Source organism: Chelmon rostratus, chromosome 24, assembly GCF_017976325.1.
Source record: "Chelmon rostratus isolate fCheRos1 chromosome 24, fCheRos1.pri, whole genome shotgun sequence".
NCBI lineage: Eukaryota > Metazoa > Chordata > Actinopteri > Chaetodontiformes > Chaetodontidae > Chelmon > Chelmon rostratus.
The window spans coordinates 11,723,093-11,747,615 of NC_055681.1; the positions used below are offsets into that span (position 1 = coordinate 11,723,093).

Genomic DNA, 24,523 nt, shown 5'->3' on the forward strand with positions numbered 1-24,523 from the left:
AACACCAGGCCTTGACCAGGAATTTAGCGTCCCTTGCAATGCTAATTAATCTCGAAAGAGAGTTTGCGGGGCTTTCATTCCTTCAGCGTTCCCGAGTTAATGAGAAACCACAAAGGAATGGCAGAGCAATCGTGTAGGGCTTTAAAGCCGGTCTGATGCCAGAGTGAAGTGCATTAGGTGGTAATAGGACCAAGCTGGGTCTGGATCATGGCTGACACATTTCCCATCCCTGTGAGCTCTAACCATTTAATCGATTTCCATCTGTGTCTCCCATGTTCGCGCCACTCCAGCCAAGGCAGAGGCGGTTAGCCAGGGATTGGTGGAGGTGGAGGTGGGGTGGATAGACATTAAGTGGAGCTGCTGTGGAGAACAAATCAGAGACCATATTGATAGAGCCATTTGTGTGTGTGCTTCATGCTTCTCTGGCCACAATACTTTTTTCTGATTGCACTAGATTTTATGGAAGATTTAAAATGCCTGAACAAAAACAAATCAAACAAAGAAATGCGGTGAAATCCACAACATGTTTTTTGTTATTTCCTTTCACGTACGCGCTCACTGTGTCATTATTAAAAGAAAAGCACGTTAGAAGGAAATTATCTAACTTTTGGTCTTTTTTCCATGCCTCATTAAAGTTAAATCACAGCACAGAAAACAAAGTGACAATGCGCGTTACAATTCATTATACTGCGGCCACTGGCAATTCTGGATTGTGATTGGCTGGAAGGTGTGGCGTAGGTGTTAGGCGTACGAGCTTGGATCTAGTGTTACGCGATTAAAAAAAAAAAAAACGCAAATATCATCTCAGTGAGAACAACATGTTAAAAACGTGTTTCATGCTTAAACAGCGCTGAATTCAAGACACTTTTATTAGTTTTCAAGCGCCAAATGCCAAAACGAAAGACGATAAACTTGACTTTGACAGTTCTGATTGAGCTGATGGCAGCCATGATAGACTTTCACATTAAAAAAAACATTGTCTAAGTCTCAAAACTGCAGACAGTCGATAACAAATGTTACGAAATGTCCGGGCAACCCCACAGGAAGCCGTCTGAACGTGAAATTTCACTTTATTCAAAAGTTTTTTTAATTAGGCATTTTAAGTCTTCCGTAAGATTCGAGCTTATGGAAGACAACGAGGGGCATCACCTTCATGATTTTCCACTCAGGGGACACCTAACTTCACAGGGGGCAGATGTGGCATTTTTTCTGAAAATCTGAAACTGCTACGATCTCGTCCTCCACAGTAGCGCGTTTGGCATCAAGCAGTTTCCATTGGCGTCATTGCACCGGGGGAGCAAAAATAATGCATAATTCATTGTTTACCCGATGGACACAAAGTCTAATTAAATCTCCAGAATCTCCAGCTGTGATGGGGGTGTCTGAGTTTTACGTCCTCGGTTAAAGTGATTGTGGGAAAAGTTGCAAGTCACCAAGGACTTGACTCCTTCGCCGAGTGTCAGTCTGAGATTGTGACTGGGTGTGTGCGAATAAGGCACCTAATATCCTGTCTCTTCCCCCATCAAAGAGATTATAGCATTAACCTCTATCATCGCCTATTAGCAATATTATGAACACACTCGGCGTGATTGTTTACACAGCACCCTGGGATTAGCCTAAGCCGAGCCAAAACGCTTTACATTTGCATCCATTTGCGCCGTAATTTTCGTGAAACAAAGTCTTGAAGTCGATTTTAATGTCCGTGCTGTAGCTTGCGGGTCACATTCACTTTCAATTCAGTCAATTAAAAAGTAATTGATACAATAAATGGATGATATGCTGCTCATTTACCACGGAAAGAGAGCTTGTTATGATTAGTTCATTATTCTTTAAGTATTAACAGAAATTGAACGGGGAGCTGTTTTCTAAAATGCCCTCCTCGTTGCGTGCATTAACGTGCGTGTTTTATAACAAGCAGCCCCAGCCCCCCTCCTGTTTTTGCTGAATTATCGCTCAGTGATTGCCTGGTGGCGATTCATAAGCAGTGAGACCTTTCCCTTCGCCTGGTTCTCATCAAACCTCAGAGGAAAGAGAAACACCTTCCCCTCCCAGATCTATTATATTGGATTCAGAGAGCTGAATACAATCTGGTACAGTACAGTATGTACTCGCTCAGTCCCCCACACACCTACATGCACAAACCACACACACACACACAAGCACTGTATACACACCTACGCAGACGGTCAATATCTGTCTGATGGGAAAGTCTTTTCATTAAGACTTACATGACTTTTTTTTTATGCGCTCACGAAGAGAATTTATGAGTTTTTGCCAAATCCTCGGCACACCTGATGTCATCTTTTATCTTTCCAATGAAACGAGCTGGACTCGTGCTTCTGGATGCTGGATCGGCCTAATAAAACACACTCAGCGGGGTCACCCGGTTTCTAGTTTAAATAATATTTGTGTGCGGAGGGGAGATCTGCTGAGCCGACGCGCGTCAGCAATAACCTGCTTTAAATTCATTCAAGTAGGCGGACACACAGCTAGCTGCTCAGTGCAGCCACAGGTTCTTTGGTTTGGTTCTCAACACCAGCGTTTCATGTCAGGGGACGAGCTTTGAAAACCCACTGAAGGCTACCTGCTGAGAATCAAAGCCAAGGGCCAGACATTTTCCTCAGGAAACCTAAAACAGAGTGAATATTTGACCACGTTCATAAAAAAAATCACTTATTGCTTATTATTGCTTTCTTGGTGAGAGTCAGGTGACAAGATCAGGGAAATCTGCAATCAGAGGACAGCGATGGACCTGAATGACAACACAAGTCAGCCGGGGTCACTCAAACAACAGATTGACAGAGAATTGTGGGATTTGAAAGGATTTAAAAGCCATCCTGAATTGACCCTCTTCCTCCTAGGCAGCCATGTGATACAGGGAATGTTGCTAACTTCAGCTTTCTGAGCAAAATTCACAATTACTGAGCCACCGGCTCTGTTAGCTGACTTGATGCTAAGCTAAGCTAACCAGCTGCTGGCTCTAGCTTCATATTCAGCCCAGACAAGAGAGCGGTGTCGATCATCTCACACGACTCCGGGAAAGAAAGCGAGCGAGCACACCTGACAAAAACAGAAGTGGGAAAACTTAAAGCACCGATGGGTTTCTTTTTGAAATTATCTCATTCTGAATTGGATTGTGCACTTGATTTATAAAAGTGATTAGAACTGAATCAAACAGTTCATGTGGTTTTAAATCAATAACTTGTGCGCAGGTTTAGGCACAGACTACGAAACAAGACGTCCCCCGGTTTCTCTTTGCTGTGCAGCATCAAATTAATCAAATTAAGCAGCGGTCACAGCCCATGTGTTGTTTTTTTTTTTGTTTTTTTTTGAAAACATACATCACCTGAGACAACTTCATAACAGTTATAATTAGCTGCTCTGCTCCTGCCGCTGGTCCCGGATCTGCCGGAGGCAAGGCTGTCAAACGGCGCCACTTTTCGGGGCGGGAGAGTTCAGCAGTAAACATCACCCGCGCGTGACGGACCGCGGTTTCCCGGCAGCCGGGGCAACGCCGGCTAACGTCCCTCTCAGCGGCAAAGATGGCCCGTCGCGGCTTGTCCTCGGCGTGGGTCGCCGCTGAAACCTGCAGATGTGGGTCAAATAGCGTTTGTGCATAATTTTTACCCTTTGCTTCTTCCTGCTCGGGAGAGCCCGGCAGCTTCCCACATGCAGCGTGCAGGCTGAGTTATTTAAATATTTCTTGGAAGCAGAAACAGTTTCGTTGGTTGAGTTAAACCCAGTGGGATAAACTACAGAACTCTTTTTTTTGTCCGGCAAAGTGTCATAAGACGAAAAAGAGAGACGAAAAGAGGAGAAAGTGATTGCTATTTATATTTGCATTTTTTTCTGTTTCACTGGTAATAATAATGTTTTCTTGAGCAAGTGTTATGTTGTGTTCGGTCATCAAAGTTTAGAAATCCCCCCAAAAAAGTCTTGGCCCATAATCATCAGCCTTTTCCTCCAGCGTGAAAGCAATCCAGGTGATTGGAATCTGAACGCCGTGAACAGGCGCCAAAGCAACATCACTTTACACGATGCAGCCGCGCCAAAAAGGAAAAGCGAAGGCTAAAAACAAAAGCGAGATTCATTAATTCCACCTCGTGATCTCGTGCTGAAGCCCGACACCTTGCTTGCGTGACTGGAGAGGTATGAGAGTTCATGCAGGAGTAAAAGGTGTTTCAATTTTATCCTTCCTGTTTCCACACACGAGGGGGGCCGAACATTTCAAACACCTTCAGCACGACATCACTGGGGTATATAATTGAATTATAATCTCGGTGATGCAAAAAACCCTTGTTTTAATTGTCACGTGGCTTCCAAAGAGTGGGAGGAAATCTTAGCGAGCTGAGGTGTGCCCTAACATTTCGCTCCAAAGTGAAGGAAATAAATCAGATCAGTTTTTATCGGAACTTTGCTTGGAGAGCCTCTCATGGAAATCAGTCAAGTCCTTTGGCTGTTTGTGTTTTCTGGCGCTCCTCAACAGTTTTGACATTTTTCACTAATAAACATTTTGTGTGTGTGTGTGTGTGTGTGTGCCTTGGAAATTTGTTGTTCTGCCAGTGTGTGGTGCAGTGCCATGCAGGCTGAGAACTGCTGGGAAAGACAGCAGAGAGGGGTTTGGAGCCCGCGCCGTCACATACACAAAGATTAGCTGCCACTGTGCAATTATAACTCGGCTTTGGTCCTGCGTGCTGATTACCCCGTCTGTAACGCCACTTTCATAAGAGAAGAAATGCATTTAAATTCAGGTGCTATTTGGAAATATTGCTTTGTTTAACTTGAATGCCCAAATCAACAATGTTAAGGTCATTTATTGGGCTCATCTCATCACTGCTGCATTTTGTTATCGCTCAGACTTTGAGGAGAGAAGAAAGCCGGCATCAAGTTTGCACTTGTGTTGACGCGCTTCAATCAGTCTGCAGTGCCAAAGGGGAGCACACAAAGAAGAGGCTGCATGGCCTACTTCTGATCGCCACTAGGGGGCTGACACCACGGGGTTAACACAAATATTCCTGGTGCCCAGCTTGTATTTACAGTTCTGTTCAGATGAACGTGGGTATAAATCACAACACTAACCGAGGGCTACAGGCCTGCAGCAGCCACTATCGATTGACATGGTGGGTGGACCGCCAGCTCTTGGTTGCATCCCTGGCAGAGCTGCATGCAGCATAGCCCAGTCACACACAACTGACAGTGATGACTGATGGGAAACCAGTGGGGGATCATGTCCATGTTGCAGTACTTGAGACTCCGAACGGTTGGTGCAACACATTTGTCTCATGCCAGCCGTCTCAGCCCAGCACGAAACAGTTCAGAACAGTTCAGCATTTTTGGAAATGTGACACTGTTTCTTGAGGGTTAGACGATAAGTCACTCTCATGTTTGTACACTAAATATGAAGCTACCACGAGGAGACACTTAGCGTACTTAAGCATATAGGTTAGCAACAGGGGCAAACAGCTCACCTCTTGGAGTTGTTGTCACCAAAAGGTTGCCAGACAACCAGTCGAGAGCCCAGGAAGTCACTGAACTCAGCCAGGAAATAGTCTCATATATAACGTAAAACCCCAACAAAAGTGTTTTTACATGTGAAGAACTGTGCAACCATGCAACCATCCACTCACAGGCTTGCATCCTTCCAGTTCCATAAAACCACAGCAGCAGAGACTGTATGCTCCCTACCGGCAGACTGCAGCGGCGGCAGCGACAGCTTTTTCCATGCAAAACCAAACCAAAGGCAACGCGAGCTGCGGGGCTTTTACTGATACTAACAAGGGAGCGGAGAGGTCATGCATCACATGATGTGTGATTACTGCGGATGACATGGGCTGCTCCAGTGCAGCAGGGTATGGAGTGATGGATTACACTGTGTGCAGACTACACTCTTGTGGATCCATAAGTGACTTGGACTATGTGACCCACAACTGTGACTTAAAAGGATAGCCGAGCAGAGCTGTGCAGACTGTATTTGTTCCACTGGAATACACCAAATGAACTATTTAAAGGAAACAAAGTGATCTGACAAGCTTTCTGGACTGACACTTTCTAGAGAGCCTGCCTGCTTCAACATGTGCAGAAATATATCTTCTGAGTAAAAAATGAAGTTAGTTTATGTGGCATATTCTTTAACAGTACTGCCGTACAAACTATGGAGAGCAGTAACAAGTGAAGTGGTGAAGCTCATAAATACTTTTCAATCTGGCTAGCAAGCTGTGTAACAGATAGAAAGGTCACGATGCCTTCATTTTATGCTTTTTAGGCTGATCGTTGTCTTGGATGCTGCATAATTCCTGAAAAAACTGCAGGCACTGAACAATCTTGAGGGAAAGTGAGGCACGAACACAGTATCTGCAAACAGAACGTGTTCCTTTTAGCCTCCTTATCCATTTAAACGAGTTTGTTAAGAAAATAAAGTACTTAGATTATTTGAAGTCTAAAAAAGTGTAAAGCGCTTAACAGCACTGCACGAATTCTGCTGTTAATTCACCAAATATGAATGAATGAATGTGAGTATTTTTCAATTACAGATAACAGCTATGAAAAAAGAGAGTAAGAAATTGAGTTGTAGTCCAATCATGGCTCTGCACTCTTAGCTGTCTCATTGATCAGAGCACATTTCTGTGCACTGTGCTTTTGTCAAACACTGTTTTTCGGATGGAGCCACTTGAGGTAAACAGCTCAAAGGCCTACAGTACCGCAGATAACTTTTAGTTAACGGGATGCGATGAATTATTTTACAGCACATTTATTCTGAAAGTGAGACTGAAGATGCGAGGCTCGCCCTGGGGACGGCATCTGACAGCCCGCCGAGGCCTGCAGTTCTCCCAGCACGGGGCTCCTTGGATGCTGAACATATGGGAGTTGAACGGTCAGCTGGGATACGTGCGTCTGTGTACATGTGTGTGCGCCTGTTTGCCGGGGCGGACAATGCGTAATGCATTTGTCATGCCAGCAAGGCCAAGCAGGCATAAAAGCCCTTTCTCTTTAATCGAGGCCCACAGGGTAATGTGGTAATACAGATGGGGCCTGTCATGCTTTTCTGAAAAGCAAGACGAGGAGGAGGAGGAGGAGGATGAGCAACATGAAGAGGAGGATGGGGATTCATCTGGCCTCTGTGGATCATGGTTTCTCCATCAGAAGGAGAAAATTGGGTTGATAGATGGGTGGATAGGTAGGTAGGTGTTTTAGTTGCTTCCCATGTTGATTAGAGGTAGCTTTCTTTACAACTTGATTTTTCTCCATGAGAGGTGAGAGAGAGCAAAATCCCTCAAACAGACATATGAAAGGGAATAAACAGGAGATGCGTCCTGAATATTCTCTTTTACAGCCGTGTCATCATTACCTATGCACCATCCCACGTGAACCTGCCATGCGTTATTTGGACATGTGTCAGGTCGGCTCAGCTTTTGCGATGGTTGTGTTTGCACGAACACTCGCGCTCACTTCCAGAGGGGGGAAAACAACAGATTGAAGGGAGGCTGGAGACACCGGACTGTGGTTATTTCCTCCTGTCTTCCTCCTGAAACTGTTACTCCGCAGACCAAGCTGACTCATGTCTGTGTAAAACATATTTTATGGAGATCGGTGTCATCGTCTACCTTGATGAGGCACTGTGGTGTAAATTAAGGACAACTCCCTTCAGGTTGTCCCACTTTCCAAATGCTGCAGACCTGCTAAGCTGTAACAGATGAGCTTTCCACTCCATGCCTCCACTTCTGTGGTTTTTCCAATTTTCTCCATGTTCACTGTAAATGGGTCTCACAGGGGGGGACAGCGGTTCCCACTGTCACCTGTGTGTCCTCCAGGTGTTTCTGCTGCATAATCCAAAGAAGGTTTTGTTTACCGCTGTCTGGTGCTGAGAGACTTGCCAGTGTGTCCTGGGGTTTCCCAGTCCCTGGTTACCCTGAATAATAACAATGAACACATCCTATGTATTTCTCTATAATCAGTGCATTGTGATTACGTATTGTCCTGTTCAAATTCGATGCCAGATTTCCCCAAATGGACAATAAAGATTTGATTCTGAGCATGAACTTGGGCGTGATGCCCAGTAACAGTCCCAGGCAGTACTCAAAAGAAGGTTCCAGATGCGATGCAATGACCAGGATGCCTCAAATGAGCCAGCAGTGTGTGCACACCTCGTTGCTGCACTATTGACTCCCACTGATTAATTAGAGGTTGGTACTAGCGATCCAACATCCATGGCATGTGCAAAGAAGGGACTGTGTGTAGGCACATGGCTGTCTATGCTCTCCCCCGGAACAGTGACAATGACTAAGAATTAATTATACCAAGTACAATCACTTCCTGACACTGATGGGAGTGTCATTAGTTGTCGGTCATGAGCCAAATTAAAACTTTGACCTGATCGTGGCCCAAGAGGTAGAGTTTTTACACGTCATTACAGCTCATCCTAAGGGGGGAATGGATGTCTGTGCTGCATTTCATGGCAATCTATCCAATAGTTGAGCTGAAAAACAGCCTCGTGGTGATGCTGGAGGTTCATCAAAGTCATGAGGATTCATCCTTTGGAGAACATGAATGCCTGTGCAAAATGTGCGCCCATGTCGAGATAAGTTCAAATTTTGACCCGTTGGTGGTCAAATGTTATGCATCCTCTGGTGATTGTGAATGTCTGGACCAAATCCTATGGCAATCATGCAATAGTTTTTGAGATATTTCAGTCATTTCACATGATGCTAACGTGGCTAACATGTGGGGGAAGTACATCTCTCATGGCAATAGGCAACATTTAAAAGTATTGTCGCCTCATGCTATCAGCATGCTATCAGTACTGTTGAAACTGGTGGCTGCATTTTTGAATGAATACAGATTTCAACCTATCGATCAAAGATAAGACATCTGCAGCCATGGCACAAGCATGAATTGTGGACAAAGGACTAATTTCAGAAGTGCATCTGCATTGTTGTCCCTCATTGTCCAGTTGGTGGAGCAGAACATGCTGTTGGAATTGAATCAACGCCTCCCAGCAGGCCTCCGCTAACCAAAACCGTTTGCATCAGTAGCCCAGCACAGCAGGTCCCCGGGGACACCACACGCAGATGTGCACACATAAGTACACCCGCGCATACTTCATTTCTGCCATTCACACACATCACAGCACACGGAGTTACATGACTGTGAAGATGCTGACAGTTTAATAAGTCTTCAGTTTCAGTGAACCATAAAGAATAATGGGAATGAATGCAACATGGGTCATGGATTAATGAAGTAGCTCTTGTCTTAACTAACATGAATGAATGCAAAGTGCCAGATGTTTGATAGGACATGCCGTATGTAAAGAACCAATAGATTCATTCAAGTCGCTTCCTTCAGTAACAGCAGCGAGTTGTTTTTTCTCTTTTCATCTTTGATCAACCTGTACTTGTGCTGGGAAGATTTGCTTGAGAGTATTTGTTCTGTCTCAGCATCAGCCTGCTTTATATTCATTGTGGCACAGACGTTCATACCTGGAAGCTGCTCTGTAAGACAAAAGATTCTTCTTGTTGGATAGCGGGCAGCTGGACTGAGCCGGGTCAGGAGTTAAACACACTGCTCAGAGGTACCTTTTCTTCAAAGAAAGGAAGGCGCATAAACACGTCAAGCTGAATAGAATTGTGTGCTACATGGAGGTCGTGCTGATATCTCGTCAGGGCAAGGTAGCAACGAGTGTAACATTATGGAAACCATCATAATTGAATTGTGCTGAACAAAAAGACCACTCAATATTGGAACCTGTCGGCAATCACCTGACAACAGTTTAGCCTCTGGGGTCAATGGCCAACGGTTTCATCCTCGTGGTGAAGTGAGAGGATATCTGTGCCAAGTCTTCATCTTTCATGTGACAGTCATTGTTTACGGTCCGATTAGCAACTTTAGACTAGGTCCAGATGTCGTTTTGGCCAACGCACTCTACCTCTTTTGCTCTCTACACTATTTACCCGCATGCAACCAAAGCCTCCTCAAACACGATCGGTCATTGCTACTTGGACTACAAACAGGCTACAAACAGAAACCGGAATGCCTCTGATACCAAAAATCTCCTCCCTTGCCTCCAGATTCTGCATCCACATGCAGATATCTGATCGCAGAGATTACACCACTTCATCGAACCCTGTCAGGCTTTAGATTCCAGACAGTCCAATCTGCTGGTCGCAATCCTGCAAAATGATACAAACTAACTGCAACACTATCTCACCCAAGAGCTCGCACCCCTGCACAGTGCTTCGCCTAAAAATGCGTGCTGTAACCAAAACTCAGCCTGCATTTACACTTGTTCTAACTACTCTGCAGTTGTTGCATTCAGCAGCACTCTTAAGGCAGAAAACATGTGTGTGTCTAGTCTATGTCCAATCACAGATGTGAATAGCTATCGTACAGGCTACGCTGTGAAGAGTGTGATGTACATATGGGCACGTTATTATTATATTAAGATGAAAAAGAGTGATCCTGCCCTTTAATGGCATTCACTGAGACAAATTGACCCAATGATTATTTGTTTCGGTCAAGACGGGATGTTTTTATGTTTTTTGTTCACTTTCCTCCCAACCCAGACTCAACAGCCATGCTAGCAGCTTGTCCTCAGCTGTCCTTGAAGCTAAATGCTAATGTCAGCCTGCTAATATGTGCAAAATGAAAATGCTTTGCATTTGCTACTTTGCAGCCACGACAACCCATGAATATCATGCTACGTAAATATCCAGATATTGCTGATGCAAACACTACCCATAATGCAACTCATCACCGATAGTAAGGCCTGAGATTCGGGTTTTATCAGCTAATTTGGCCTCAAGCTGTGAGCCTTGAGGAGTGGTCAGCTCACTTCTTTTTAACCCCACGCCCCAGAGTCTTCAGCTCCAACTGAAGCGGACTCAAGTGACATCACTCGAGGCAATTTATCAGATTTTAGCACAGCTCACTCTGAAGGTACAGAAACCAGAACTGCCAATGGTGGCGCTACAGGAAATGTCAGGGGATCGATTTATCCACTGTGGACCACGAATGTCTGCACAAAAGTGGCCCATAATAGATTTTGAGATATTTCAGTCCAGACCGGTGGACCAGACCATCACGGCTAAAATACATCACACATGGCGACAGGCCATGTCATGTGACACATCTTGTAACGGGTTGCAGTGTAGGTGTGTTAGCGAGACATGTAGATGATGCAGTGAGAAAAGTCTCTTTCCCTGTTTTACAATCATGAAACAAAGACACGTTTCTGATGCTCCAGTGTTTGCTTCTTAGAACCAACCTGCATGTCGTTGCCAAGCAAAACTAGCCAAGATCCTACATACTGACTGGAAATGCTATTAATTGCCATGGTAACACAGTAACTGCTCCAGGAAGCACAGTGGAGCTTTTCTGATTCCACAAGTAAATCTTTCCTCTGGATGGCTGGACGGCTGTTTCTTCATCAGAAAAGGAAATAGGCTCGCTTTATCCGCCAAGGTGACATTAAATGATAATAGGCGTTGCTTTAAACTCGATTGTTGATTTGATTTTTTTTGGCCAGGGACACATTCAGGTTCAGTCATGCATAACTGCAAGCTGAAATCACTGACAAATGACAAAAATAGAATGACTGCATGTATAAATCTCACATGTGTCCATCACTCACTCTTCTTCTTCCCTTTCTCTCTTTCAGTGAAGCCGACAGTCATCGATGTGGGCATATATGTCAACAGCATCGGGCCTGTGTCATCCATCGATATGGTGAGTCAAAGCATTCGCTCTCTCGCTTTCTCCCCCCTCCCCGAGTCAGGCACGCGCCCATTGTCCGACATTAGCATCATCATAAATGAACGCTGCCATCACTCACGCTGCGTTTGGGGGTCATGTGCGCCACCACAGCTGTTTCCGCGCTGAGGAAAGGCAGGTGTGGACGCTTTGTTCACGTCCCGTGGATCAGCTCGGATTAAGCAAATGACTGAGTTTCAACACCCAGGAGAGTAATCGAAATTCTGCTATGAAAGCTCTCCACTATCGAGTCGGACAGCTGCGTCTCTGCGGAGGGGAGAGGACCTCCTCTTAGGCTTGGGCATAACGGCGTGTTATTTTCTTTCAGTGTGTCTACTTTTTAGCTCGATTTAGTGACTGGATCTTTTTGTGGCAATCCCCAGAACAAAGTTTGACTAGACGGAAAAATGTTTTTAGAAAAACTCCAGGACATGGATGAATGCATATTTCATTATGGAAGGCCTCATAAGATGCCATCAAACATATAACGCTGAAACTCAAAGCCTGATGCTTTGTGATGAGAAAAATGCTTCTTTACAAATAGAAAAGCATAAAGCATAAGCAGTATGTTGCTCGGCCTTGAATGAAGTGCAGTAAACTAAATGGATGCAGCCTTGTCTTATGTACAGTGCAAAGGGTCCCTTCAGTGGCTGTCAATACACCCAAACGCGGCATCGTTTGTTCTGCTTGAAAACCGCTCTCAAAACATCATAAATGTATTGCTTTGCAAATATTTGATGAGCTCGACGTGATAATGAAAGCGTTTTATCTCTGAACTTACCAGATCGCCAGATGTTGAGGAGGGACTGTTGCCTGGCAACATTTAATATTTCCAGATATAAAAGCAATTTAGCCTCTTTTTTTTTTTGACTGTCGCTGCTATCCTGCAACCTATATTATGCAAGATTACATCAGGTCATTCAGAAGTAAATTAAAAGAACAATAAATGAGCGCGCTGCACTAAATGTCATTCCTGTATATTATGCATAATGCCGTGCATGTCTTTGCCATTTAATGTTCTTATTATTGCTACTTGCTAGAAATTAATTAATTTAATCTTTGAAAATGATGCAACTTGCTGGCAGGTAACAAAGCAAGCCTGTTTATCACATTATTCAGATAAAGGTTTGGCTTAGTCTAATGCATTTTAAATGAGTGCAACTGTACACAGCTGTCTAAAATTAACCCTAATAATGTTATCCCAGTTCATTACTATGCAGTCATTTAGCAGAGGACATTTAGGATTCCTCTCAAAGTAAAGTTGCATGAATTCAATTTGCAGTTGTTTTTGTACTCTGAGGAGCTACAACACTGTGAACTTTGTACTCAGTGCCGATGGTGCGATTGGTTGTATTTTCCTGACCCATCATTAATCCATTCACATGAGGGAGAGAGTGAGAGGGAGGGCAGCAAGATTACCAAACTGCGACCTGCACAGAACATCTATTGTATGCCGGCCGGTCCAAGTTTCTCCTTATTTGAATCCAGGGCCTTAGGATAGAGGGTGTTGTATGCTGAACAGATTGTAAAGCCCCTTTGGGCAGGTTTGTGATTTGCGATATTGGGCTGCATGCATAAAACTGACTTGGCCTGACACGACTGAACGGAATACCAACCAGGGTCACACGAAAAGGTGTAATCCTGAATGCCTAAATCCTGGTTCACGTGATGACACCTGTGGTCACAGTGGCAGCAGGACGCGTGGTCGAACACTGCAGCTCTCAGAACGAACAATAATAGTTCCAACGAGCTATGAGCAACCACAATCTGACTTCTCAGCAATTAACGCCACCCCGTGTTTAGCCACTTGAATGGCTTTAATGTAAAGACTGAACAATAAACATTGGAGATGATATCAATGAGATTAAATAGATAGATACTAAATCACAGGCTTATATTTCCTTCGTGCATCTGAAGGCAACCTGAATCCATCGCAGGAATGGCGGACCCCGCCACGAACAAAACACCTACAATATAGAGCGGTAACTAGGAACTACAATGAAATTCTCATGTCAATGCACTCTCTATAGGCCATTGCAGGAAAAACGCAGATCATGAAGAGAATTAAAATGGGGTTTGATTCCATACATCTTGAGGGTTGTTACTACACTAATTGAGAGAACAAAATTAATTTTCACACATTAGACAACAAGTCTGAAACGCTATAAAGCCAAAAGCACAGAATGTTTGTCCCAAAAGACAAATCTTAACAAAGATATTATCTGTTACATGGCTACTGTGTCGGATTGCATTTTATTGAACAGAGCTTTCCTAATAATGTACAGCAAACCTGGTCATTACTCCAACTCCAGCCCCTGCAGAGCCATTCAGCCAGTAAACAGGAGGCTCTTGAGGCTTATTTTACCGTGATGGCTTCCTTCCTTTATTATAAATCTGCTTACAAAAGACATCAATCGACACTGCAGATAAAACCAGTAAAATGCTTTTATTACGCACTAAAGCCGCTCAGAAGCTTACAGAGCAACAGAGATCGACAAAAGGACCTGACGTTACCTTTGGCTCTCCAATCAAAATTGAGCAGATTTAGCGGTAAGATCGTGACGCCGCTACCGAGGAGCTCTGCTAGTGTACAGTTTGAGCATCTATGAACAAAGTAGGGGACCAAGCACTAGGCCATGGGGTGCACATTAGCCGAGAGGGCAGGGTTGGATTTAGATTCCTTGATCTGAACAAATTGCTTCCATCAGCGGCTTTAAAGCCCTGAAAACATCTTTTCTCCATCATCTTCTGACTGTAAGTGATCGTATCCGACACGAGCACACAATTTTCGGCCAAGGTTCAGCCCAGCTTTGCTGATCTCTGTATTTGTGTTCTCGTTTGTGCCCATCTCGCTGGTTTGCATTGGACAGGGCTCAGGAGGAAAAAGATGACATCAAATACTTCTATGCACCATTTGAATCAAAATCTGATTACAGTCGGTGGGTTGTTGTAGCACATTTAAATCAGATCACACCCACACTAGCTCATGCAGAGTTTTTGACTGTTAAACTCTTATTAAACAGTGCATAACAATGTTTTTTTTTTTCCAAACTTTAACTTTTATTGTTGCTTTTTTCGTCAGATCCACTCTTATCAAGAAAAACCTCCAAGGGCAATACAAGTGGAAAAATCAAAAAATCGTTTTGGGATGAGGACGGACAGTGAGGAGGATGCAGGAAATCTTGTCCTTGTTGCTAAGCCCTACATATTCCTGCTGCAGCGCTGAATTAAAGCAAAGGCACAACAGATGCATGAGTTACAAGGACAGAAAAATCGGTGTACTTGTGGAAATAACTCATGGAATTACATGCACTTGGAGTCGAGCTGTTTCAGGATGTCCTTGTTTCTATTGAGGACTGCAGCTAGCTATGCAAATACTGTTTATTCTAGCGTTCATTAGAAGTGAGAAAATCTCCTAATTTTACATTGTACTGTTGCACATTTTTGCTTCCTTTTAAGTCAAATTTGAGAGGGAGAGAGCTACACACACACACACCATCATTTAAAAATATAGTTGTTGTGATTTAAAAACTCCTGCAGCCTGTAGTGGGTCAGTGAGGCCCGGCCAAACTTTGTTCCAGTGGAGAACAGGCTCCCGCGGTGACATTCCAGTGATTTTCCTCCCTGATTGGCCTCGCCCTGTCAGGGCCGATGGACGCTGGGCAGTGGAATGTGAATCCCCCAGCCGCCCCCGGGGTTGCCTGGGCTGGAAAGTCACAGCTCTTTTATCTCTGTCCGCCTCTGTGTTTTCTTCTTTAGCGCGGCCTGGCGTGGCTCGGCCTGACCCTGTTTTTTTTTTTTTTTTTTTTTACTTGTTTCTTTCTTTTTTCCCCCCAAAGCACCGCATTCACACTGTACAGCATTTCTCCTCTTGCTTGAGTGCCATCCATCATTTGGTCTGAGACCTCCATTTAGCCTGTTCTCTCCCTCTGAACTTCAGGGGTGTGTGTGTGTGACTTCCACATGAAAAACCAGGTCAATTCCCTGGGGCCTCTTTTAGATGCATGATCCGTATTGATCATCCACACACAGCGATTGTCTCCGGTGCTGCGACGTAGTCAGCGACCAAACCCCAGGACGCTCCTCATCTGCTTTTGAACAAAACACATTATCTTTCCTCATTTGCTACAACGGTAATGGCCACTGGCTGGGATGATGCAATGCCAAATGAAGCCGACAGTAATTTAGGACATACTGCGATGAATGGTTGAGTGGTTAAGCAGCATTAGCGGCATTAAGGTCGAGCGAAAGCGCTGGGAGAGTCAGATAACACGGCTGGTAAATTGACAGACAAAGACGGACACACTCTGACATTGATACGATGGACTTCTGCGTTTGTCTACGCTCCAGCCAGTGAGCGGCTGGCATCTTGAATTTGCTGCTTTGCCATTGAGCCTGCCTGAGTGCGAACCAGGTGTGGCAAATACTAGGACCACCTGCTCTGTCCATGCTCTGTCCATGAAACACACGGATTACGTCAAACCAAGAGAAACTGTGATTCTCTGTTAATTGCCTGAGAAATGAAATGGAGGCAGGGGAAAGGAAGTCACAACTTGATGTGTTGCACTTTCTGCACAATGCACTACTCTTTTTCGCCTGAGGGTGCTTTCATACCTGAAAGTCTGCATCAAGGTCCCACCCGAGGTTCATGTTTTTGTCACTCTGCATGTATTTGATCTATTTAGCTTCGGTTTCACCCTGCAATTATGAGCTGAGTGCCATGCAGAATGTGTTTGCCGTTGCGAATCATTCGGAAATTATGGTAATTTTCGGGAGACCGGGCTGTGCTAGAACAGGCGCCATCATCCGCACCGCAGCCCCGGCCATCACTTGCTGCCGTCGGCCAGAGAGGAAACGCTTCCTTTACTCATCAGTGTAGGCTCTTCAGCGCTGCCATCTGAAGTGTCAAAGCAGATCATCAACTTCTGTGGACGCGTCGGGCTGCTGTGTGCGGCCGAGTGACAGTTTGTGTTGCAGCTGGGTTGTTTCTTTCTAGCGCATTCACATTGAAAACATACACTTTTCCAATTAGAAAGAAATGTTTTGACTACAACGCTCACAGTTCATTTAGTGCCTCATCCCAGTGGCAAATTAAGGGTATGATGATGTAAAGCTGTGCTATGTAAGGGGTGCACGTAGCTATTTTAATCAGGTACTCTGGTGAGTACCAGGAGACAGTGTTTGGTGCTCCTCGAACATCTTAAAAAACACAAGCTTCCTCGCTGTCCTCCACTTCAGCTTCCTGCATGGTCGATGATGAAGATGAATCGCAGCCCTCCCAGATCAGCTGCCTCCTTCCACAGGTCAACAGCTGGCTCTGGCTCACCTTTCACATCTGTATGCCCACCAGGGCCGACAGACGAGTATTCATTCGGCTTGGGTTAGCGAGTGGGCGACTGGACTTTTCAGCTTAACCACCGTGTTTGTTAGCAACAGCTTCCGCCACTTTCGTGCGCCCCTGACTCTTTTCATGCTCGTCAAACAAAGGACGATTGAAGAGCAGCGTTGGAAAACAGCAGCAGACAGTCTGTGTGCACGCACACGGGATGAAGCTCATCCAAATGCAAGGAGAATAACAAACTAATTATGGAGGATGCAGTGCCGTGTTGTGCAATAGGTTCACTGGACAGGTTTTATTGTTCTCAATACATCCTGTGGTTTTTATTGTCAGTGAGTGAATTGGAGCCCGACGAAAGAGAAAAATACATATAAAAGGATTCTCAATCACGCACATTCATGATATTATCTGTATGTTATTTCTTGATCTGTCAAAAGCATTTTTCCTCACATGTCAGTCTGAACTGGTCTCTGGTCAGCGGAGAGGGATTGATACATCCAGTGCAGGCAGCCATCTACATTAGCCCAGACAAATGTGTTTACATGAATAGCCTCTGACGAGACGTCCACCCCGGCCAGGAGAAAGAGTCCCCGTTTGACAGATGTGATATTTCAAAGCATCTCTGCCTCCGTCTGTGAGGTTTGAGCCGCCTGTGTTTTCGTCTTTCTGCGCACTAAGTCCGAGACAAAGAAGCAGATCTGTGTGCGTTTGTGTGGATGTGAGCATCTTTCCTTTGTGCTTTCTCCTGTTTGGGCTGGTAAATCCACTGAAGTACAAGTTGAAAGTGAGTGATTCCAGACACTTCTTCCTGCTTCCTTTCCTTCGCCTTTGATCGCCTCTGCCTGTCGAGATCCTTTATTTATTTAGTTTTCGCCGAGCTTTGCTCCTTCGCTGTTGGTGGAAATCAAGGTCGTCCTTTGCGATGGCAAGCAAACCGAATTAGCCAACGCTTGAGCCAAAGACGCATGGACGATGAGCACATTTATCATTCCATCATTAGAAGAAAACGAAAGAATGAAGAGGGTCAGTGAGTCAGAGACAGAGAGGACAGATTATTATTCCCATTGGCGCGCCATCACAGCCCACAGTCTTCTTGGCACAGAGATCCGACATCTATTAGTCAGCGCGCACATTTCAAAGATGTTATTACTGACCCAAAACACGGAGCAGGTCGCCACAATGCAGCGCAGCCTCGCTTTCAATTTGCTGCGATCGAGTGCTGTCAATTCACGGCGCATTTATATTTTCTTCACAGCTTTCTCTGAACGCTGAGAGAGCAATCTGTCTCTTTCATGGCTGGGTCAGACGCAGCGCCGTGGGAACTGATTTTACTTCATTTTTAATTTTCTTAATTTCATTTCATTTCTGCTTCGTTGCTCTGGGTAATCACAAGGTCATGCTAGCAGCATGGTTCTAGAGATGGCAGTGTCAGTCTGTTGGCTGGTCCACCGCTTTGCTTCAGAGTGAAGTGAATGTTGCTCTTAAGGCTGGTAAACATATTCATGGTCCCCAGAGGAGGAATCCTACTGACTGCATCAGTTAGTGAGTACATGTGTAAATGTGTTGGAGTTAGCAAGCCTTCTAATTTACATCCGTTTTAAGTGAAGTTGCTCAACAACAAATGGAGGGATCGTCATAAAATTTGGCTCAGACATTCATGTTCTTCTCAGGATGGATTCTAACAGCTTTGGCAATCGCAGCATCAGCATCAGGTCGATTGTTTGGGTTTTTTGACAAAATACCTGCACTTGCTTTGCATCAGCACATTAGCATTGCCATTAAACGCATTTCCATCCACCTGTCTGTAAGCGCAAACCCGAGTGCAACTGCCAAACAGCTGGAATAAAGATAAAACATCACAAAAAATGTTTGCACACTTGGCTGAGGCGGAAAAGTTTCAATAAAATAAAATGCAACAAAGTGCGATTGAAAAAAAACATACTGTGCGGATGAATCATTACATTTATCTTTTCATGTGCTTTAACGGGACCTAACTGGGGAATTAGCGCCACCAGATCTTTTATCTCCCTGAAAAATTCCAGCAGTAGTGGATGGAAGCGTGTATTAATCCTGTTAAAATCTGCATTATGTTTAAAGGGAAACTTGACTATTATGAGCTTGTGATGCTGACATTAGCATTTAGCTCAAAGTTCTAGTTTGCACAGTCTCACAGAGCTGCTTTTTTCTTGATAGTGTTGCAAATGAAGTTAGCTCTCAATCATTTGAAAACACTCCAGTAAAAAATGTGTATTTGAACTTACACAGGTTGTTTCTTTGGTTTAGATGGAAAAAGGACTAAACTACTTAAGCATACAGTGCAAAGCACCATGATCACAAAAACACTTTTCCTCTGCTTTCTTGGCCGGAGAACAAAGCAGCTGTTTACGAATGTATTCCCCCGTTTTCCACTCTTAACTTTCAACCCTTCATTTCCTCCAAACGGAGACATTTCTCGAACCTAATTTTGGGGGATAGGTCGAATTCCTGGCATCTCAGTCAGCGGTGATGGGATGCTCTGCGTCCTGCAGCTCCACTTATGTGATTAAGGTTGATAAAACAGGTGTGCCTGCTTAATGCTGCTTTGAAGTCAATTTCATAGACTCCAAATGCAAGCAAACGGTAATACCTTGAAAAAACATGGCTACCTCTGCAAACCCAAAGGTCAGTACATGCTGGGCCTGTGACTCATGGATCTCTAAGCCTTGTTTTATTCATCTGCTGTAATTTTTGGCTTCCCAACAAACTGGCCCAACCTGTACATGCACTTAAAGAATGAATGAAAGCGTGCACCCTCGGTACAACAGCAACAGGGGACAGACTCACTGAATAATTGAGTCCACAGAGATTGAAGGACATCCTGAACTTCGACTCTGAAAAGACAGATGAAGCTATTTTCGCGGCGGGGACACTTAGCCCACTTACAAGCTACACAAACAACAAAAAAACACAAAAAGGCAGATTCACCAGTGGCGTTGTTAACTGGGATAAAGCCCCCGAATGTTTTATGAATATCCTCGGGTCTCCAAGGCACACCTTTACCTGATTATAACAGTCTAAGTCCTCATAAATAAGACTAAATCCCAGACCAGCTCCCAGACACCACAGGTCTATGCACTCCCTGTGATATTAATGTGGAAGCTGGGCTGAGCACAGAACAAAAGGGGGGTGACCTTACTTTGCTTTTATAGACTCCAACTGGTAAGCCTCCAAGTCGTAATTCGCTCTCAGACATGCGAAGCATCTCCGCAAACATTCAAAACTTGAACAGAGAATTGGCGGCGTAAGATCTGGCACATAACTGCTCCATCGTCATCATCAAGCCTCTCATCTGTTTTTTTTCTTCTTTTACACCTGCGGCTGGAAGTGAAAAATAACAACGAAGGTGAACGAGAACTCAGATTGCAGTCATTTTGTGTGTTTAGATTCCTGGAACGTGGAACATTCTGGCAGAGCGCGCTGCCTCGCGCCCGGCTCTCATTTCACTGTGAAATAACTGGAAAATGGTGCAGTTGGCAGGTGAAAGTCTGAAGATTCGTGGGCTGGGCTTGAATACCGCCCCATCTTAGCAAAGCCTCTGGAATTCACTAACACGCGCATCTATCTGCGATCCATCTATCTGTGATGTGTAAACACACACGTGCACACACACACACGCGGGGAATATACATCAAAGGCTTCGACCACTTTCAGAAGAGACTCGCAGACTTAAAAGGGAACATTGTGTTTCCCTCCCTCTGCTCGCCCCTTCATTTCTGCTCAATATTCGTTGCTCATTTGCGCTTTATGCACTGCTGATAGCGATTACTCGGCAGTATCTTAGTGTTAAAGGATCAGTTTGCTTCCCGGGTGCAGATATTTTTGCTTGGATCACTGTCGTCATTTGATCCGACTTTCTTTTCAAGCTGCACGTGATGTGACTTTTTGTCGCTGCGCCAAACAGAGACCAACACGGCACAATATTCTGTGGACTCAACACACACAAAGAGACATATCCAGTAGTGGAATGTGCTCCATGCCATTTTGCCATTACTGTACTTTTTACTCCACTAAATTTATTTAAAAAGCGACTGGCTGGCCACGTTTAACAGCTAAACAGACCGCCATTACCCTCACGAGCGAAAAACAGAGCTAAAAGAGAGTGCATGTTGGACTGAGAACAACAAGATGCCATTTGTGGGGTGGGTTTATTCAAATTCAGCCACCAAAGGATTTCAGCGGAGCTTGTTCCACCAATTAAACTCCGTGAACCCCTTGGCGCTGACGTCCGGCCATACGAGATCAGTGTAAAAACAGCATGTTCCGTCCATGTTTATGCAATGCGTGCCAGCTGACACTTCACACCTTGTGTGACGGCGCATTGCTTTGCTCTGACTCAGGAATTAAGGCACGTGCCCAGCGAGACGCATCAGCACATGTCGGGCCTTCGTAATCAATCCATTTTCACATCGCTGAGGGTGGAAATCAATTCAGGACACTAAACACATCCGGAGTGTCCAGGTCAGTGTATTTGCTTGACACCCACTTGTTCACTGAATGCATTTCCTGGAAGTGTTCCTCAATTCTAATCAAGATCTAGCTCTTCAATCCATCAAGATTTTGACACTAATACAAAATCTTGGAGTATAAACATTGGTTTTACACACCAGTCTCGCCGGCAAAGACAATGGCTGCCGTCTCCATTCAGTTTTGACTGGATTTCAGAGCACAGAAGGTGACAACAGCCCGAGCAGTGCTGAACATGCCGTCGATGCGATTCAGAGGAAAATAACTGTGCGGGCTGAGAATTCTTCGTACTGCTTTTTCCAGATGTCAAACGTCACTTTAAAGTGCCTTTTAATGTGCTGTAGTCTTGGTGCGTGGGCGGGCCGGTTTGCGTTTTTTTTTGCGGCTTTCCTGTGCTCGACTGTCAATGATGCGTCTAATTCGGGCGCAGGGAGAGCGAGGCCGAAAGAAACGCGGGGAAAAGGTTGTCTGATTGCGGCGCAGAAGGTCGCTGTTCTTCGCCTTGTGCACCAAGACATCATTAAGGTGGCCCCGTAAGTTAATTTAGAAAAATGAAATGGCATTCACTGCGCTTAATCACATTCTCTCAGCTGGATGAGGAGCGTCTGCAGCCTGGCAACAGACTAATAACATTAAAAATGATTTTTTTTTCCCCTTACATAACTGTCATATGTGACCTTTTTGAAAATGTGACACCTGTTGAAACTAGAGGGCACTCAGACGCGGCTCACCTCCGCCAAAACTGATCCTCTTGTTGCTCTCCCTGTGTAAGATTTAAAATCCAATCTTTCTCTCTTTCACAGTTTTTGTAAAAACATAGCATCTAATAGTGGAAACTTAAAATCTACTCTAATATAAATGTCCTCCAGTCCGTGATTGACATGCTTCCAATATGTTTTTTCAGTTAAGCCCTTTTCAGACATGAAATACGTAACATTGCTGACGCCATTTATCTGTTAAAGGGACAGATCAACCCATCTATAGAAGCCCACAGTGACTTAATTAAAACAATAATGCAAAGTGATGCAAAAAATTTCATTCCGCAAGGCATTATAATTTTTAATTTATGCACATGTTATTTGCGTCAAAATGAAAATGAACATGCTATCACACAATTTTATTTTCACATACTCACATTAGTGTTCGATGTCCGTATTAGAATGAGAATGAGTGACGTGTAGTTCCATTACATTCAAGAGAAAGTACACATTTCTGCAGCTGATTTCGAGAACTCTGCAACTCGCACCAAAACAATCAAGGTGCATAAATAGTGCAACAGCTAAAAAAAATGATAAAATTTGATTTTTTGAACTGTCCCTTTAAAATGCAGCTTTTTAAAATTCCACTCAAAACTTGCTGAAGCCTTAACTCATGGCTGTTGTGAGCGTGAGTGACACAGTGAATGAATTAGCGAATCCACTCGTATATTTTCATATCAAATTGAAATTATTAGTTAGCGAATTCGGCTGCCTGTTTTATTATCACATTTCAGTTTTTATTCTTTTTTAAGTCCAACGGCGCCCAAACAGTGAACGAGACTATTAGCTGGGGCTCTTGTTTAATTCCTATTCGCGCTCAAGCTACATGTGCAGAGTTCAGGGCATTCATAACTGAAAATATACAGAGAGAGAGTCTTGGTCAGCTTGGTCGTTCAAGGGCTTTTTAGCCTCTTTTGCGCCAGCTGCACCGCGAGGGGATAGTTGGTCGGATCTGGCCTGAGAAGAATCTCTTCAGCAACTTATAATTGGCTCTTTCACAGTGTTTCATAGTTCATTAAACGTTCATTTATTATTTTCTTACAAGGCAGTGCAAGATACACAGCTCTCTCTCGCCCTCTCTGCTGCTGCAGCCTTTACGTTAATCTGACGGACAGAAAAATGACCAGGATGCTTATTCGGACATGAGATTAACATTATGTTAACTGCCATCAGATTAAAGTAAAGGGGTGCATGTCTGAAGGGGATTTATGAGCCTATAGCCTTTATTGCATAAATGCTCCCATATATTTGGCAGGATAGCCCACTTTCCTGGGAAATGCATTCAGATTGGATGATTCTTAACCTCACAATTTATAATCAGACCCAACGCAGGGTGTAGCGTGCTATTTGTGTAGCGAGGAAGAAAGATTGTGGAGGTCAGGATGGTGGATGGGTGTGTAGCTCGTCCAGTTCTTATGTAGGAAATCTAAGTTTGCATCCCGTCAAAGTTTTGCAGAATCATCCAGAACTGAAGCTCTCTGCTGACACAGTTGTAGAGTAGGTGCACCATTGAAGATGCTCCCCAAGCAGGAGCGCGCCGTGCAAGCGCTAAAACCCTCCAGGGCTGCACAGGAACGAACAGACGAAGCTACACAAAATGCACCCAGGCAAGATGTGTATGGAAATGAGTCGATCAGATGGAGCTGGGTGTTGGAGGTAGATATCAATCATCGGGGCCGGTGTGTGGCAGGTGGAACAAAGCACAACCGGCAGCTGCAGCGTTATGTAAGCACGACACTGCCTTACTGTCTCCATCAAATCTGATTGGTGACCAGTTTGAGTGTGCTTTTGAGAGTGGGTCGATGTTGATTAGCTGACGTAGCATTAACTACAAGACTCCGTGAGTCCTTTCTTCCTCCCTCTCCACCACGCTCCTCTTCCTCAAGCCTTTCGATTCTCATTCCCGCGCCTCTTCGCTTCCCTCGCCGTTATTAGATTCCACATACTGCTTCCTCTCTTATCTAACTCCTCTTCTTTTCTCCTCCTCCGCTTGTTTTTCCCTCAGAATCAGCGTACACAGAAATTTGGCGCTTGAAGTGAAACTCGGCATCTAAATTAATTGAGAGCAGCAGGCGTTGATGGACTATTCTGTTCAAAGACGCTGGGAAAAAAAAAAAGCTGGAGGTATCAAAATATGTTTAAGGACATGTTGCTTGTTTGAGATGCACAAGAAAAGGTGCAT

The 24,523-nt window shown here is 44.5% G+C and overlaps 1 protein-coding gene across 1 annotated transcript in view; it reads left to right on the plus strand.

The window, feature by feature from the left end:
* The window catches only part of LOC121627241 (gamma-aminobutyric acid receptor subunit gamma-3-like), a 72,253-nt gene that overhangs the window by 12,907 nt on the left and 34,823 nt on the right, over positions 1 to 24,523 (plus strand). The window contains exon 3 of the mRNA XM_041966034.1: positions 11,651 to 11,718. Coding sequence (XP_041821968.1) covers positions 11,651 to 11,718 — 68 coding nt within the window. The remainder of the gene's footprint in view (positions 1 to 11,650; positions 11,719 to 24,523) is intronic.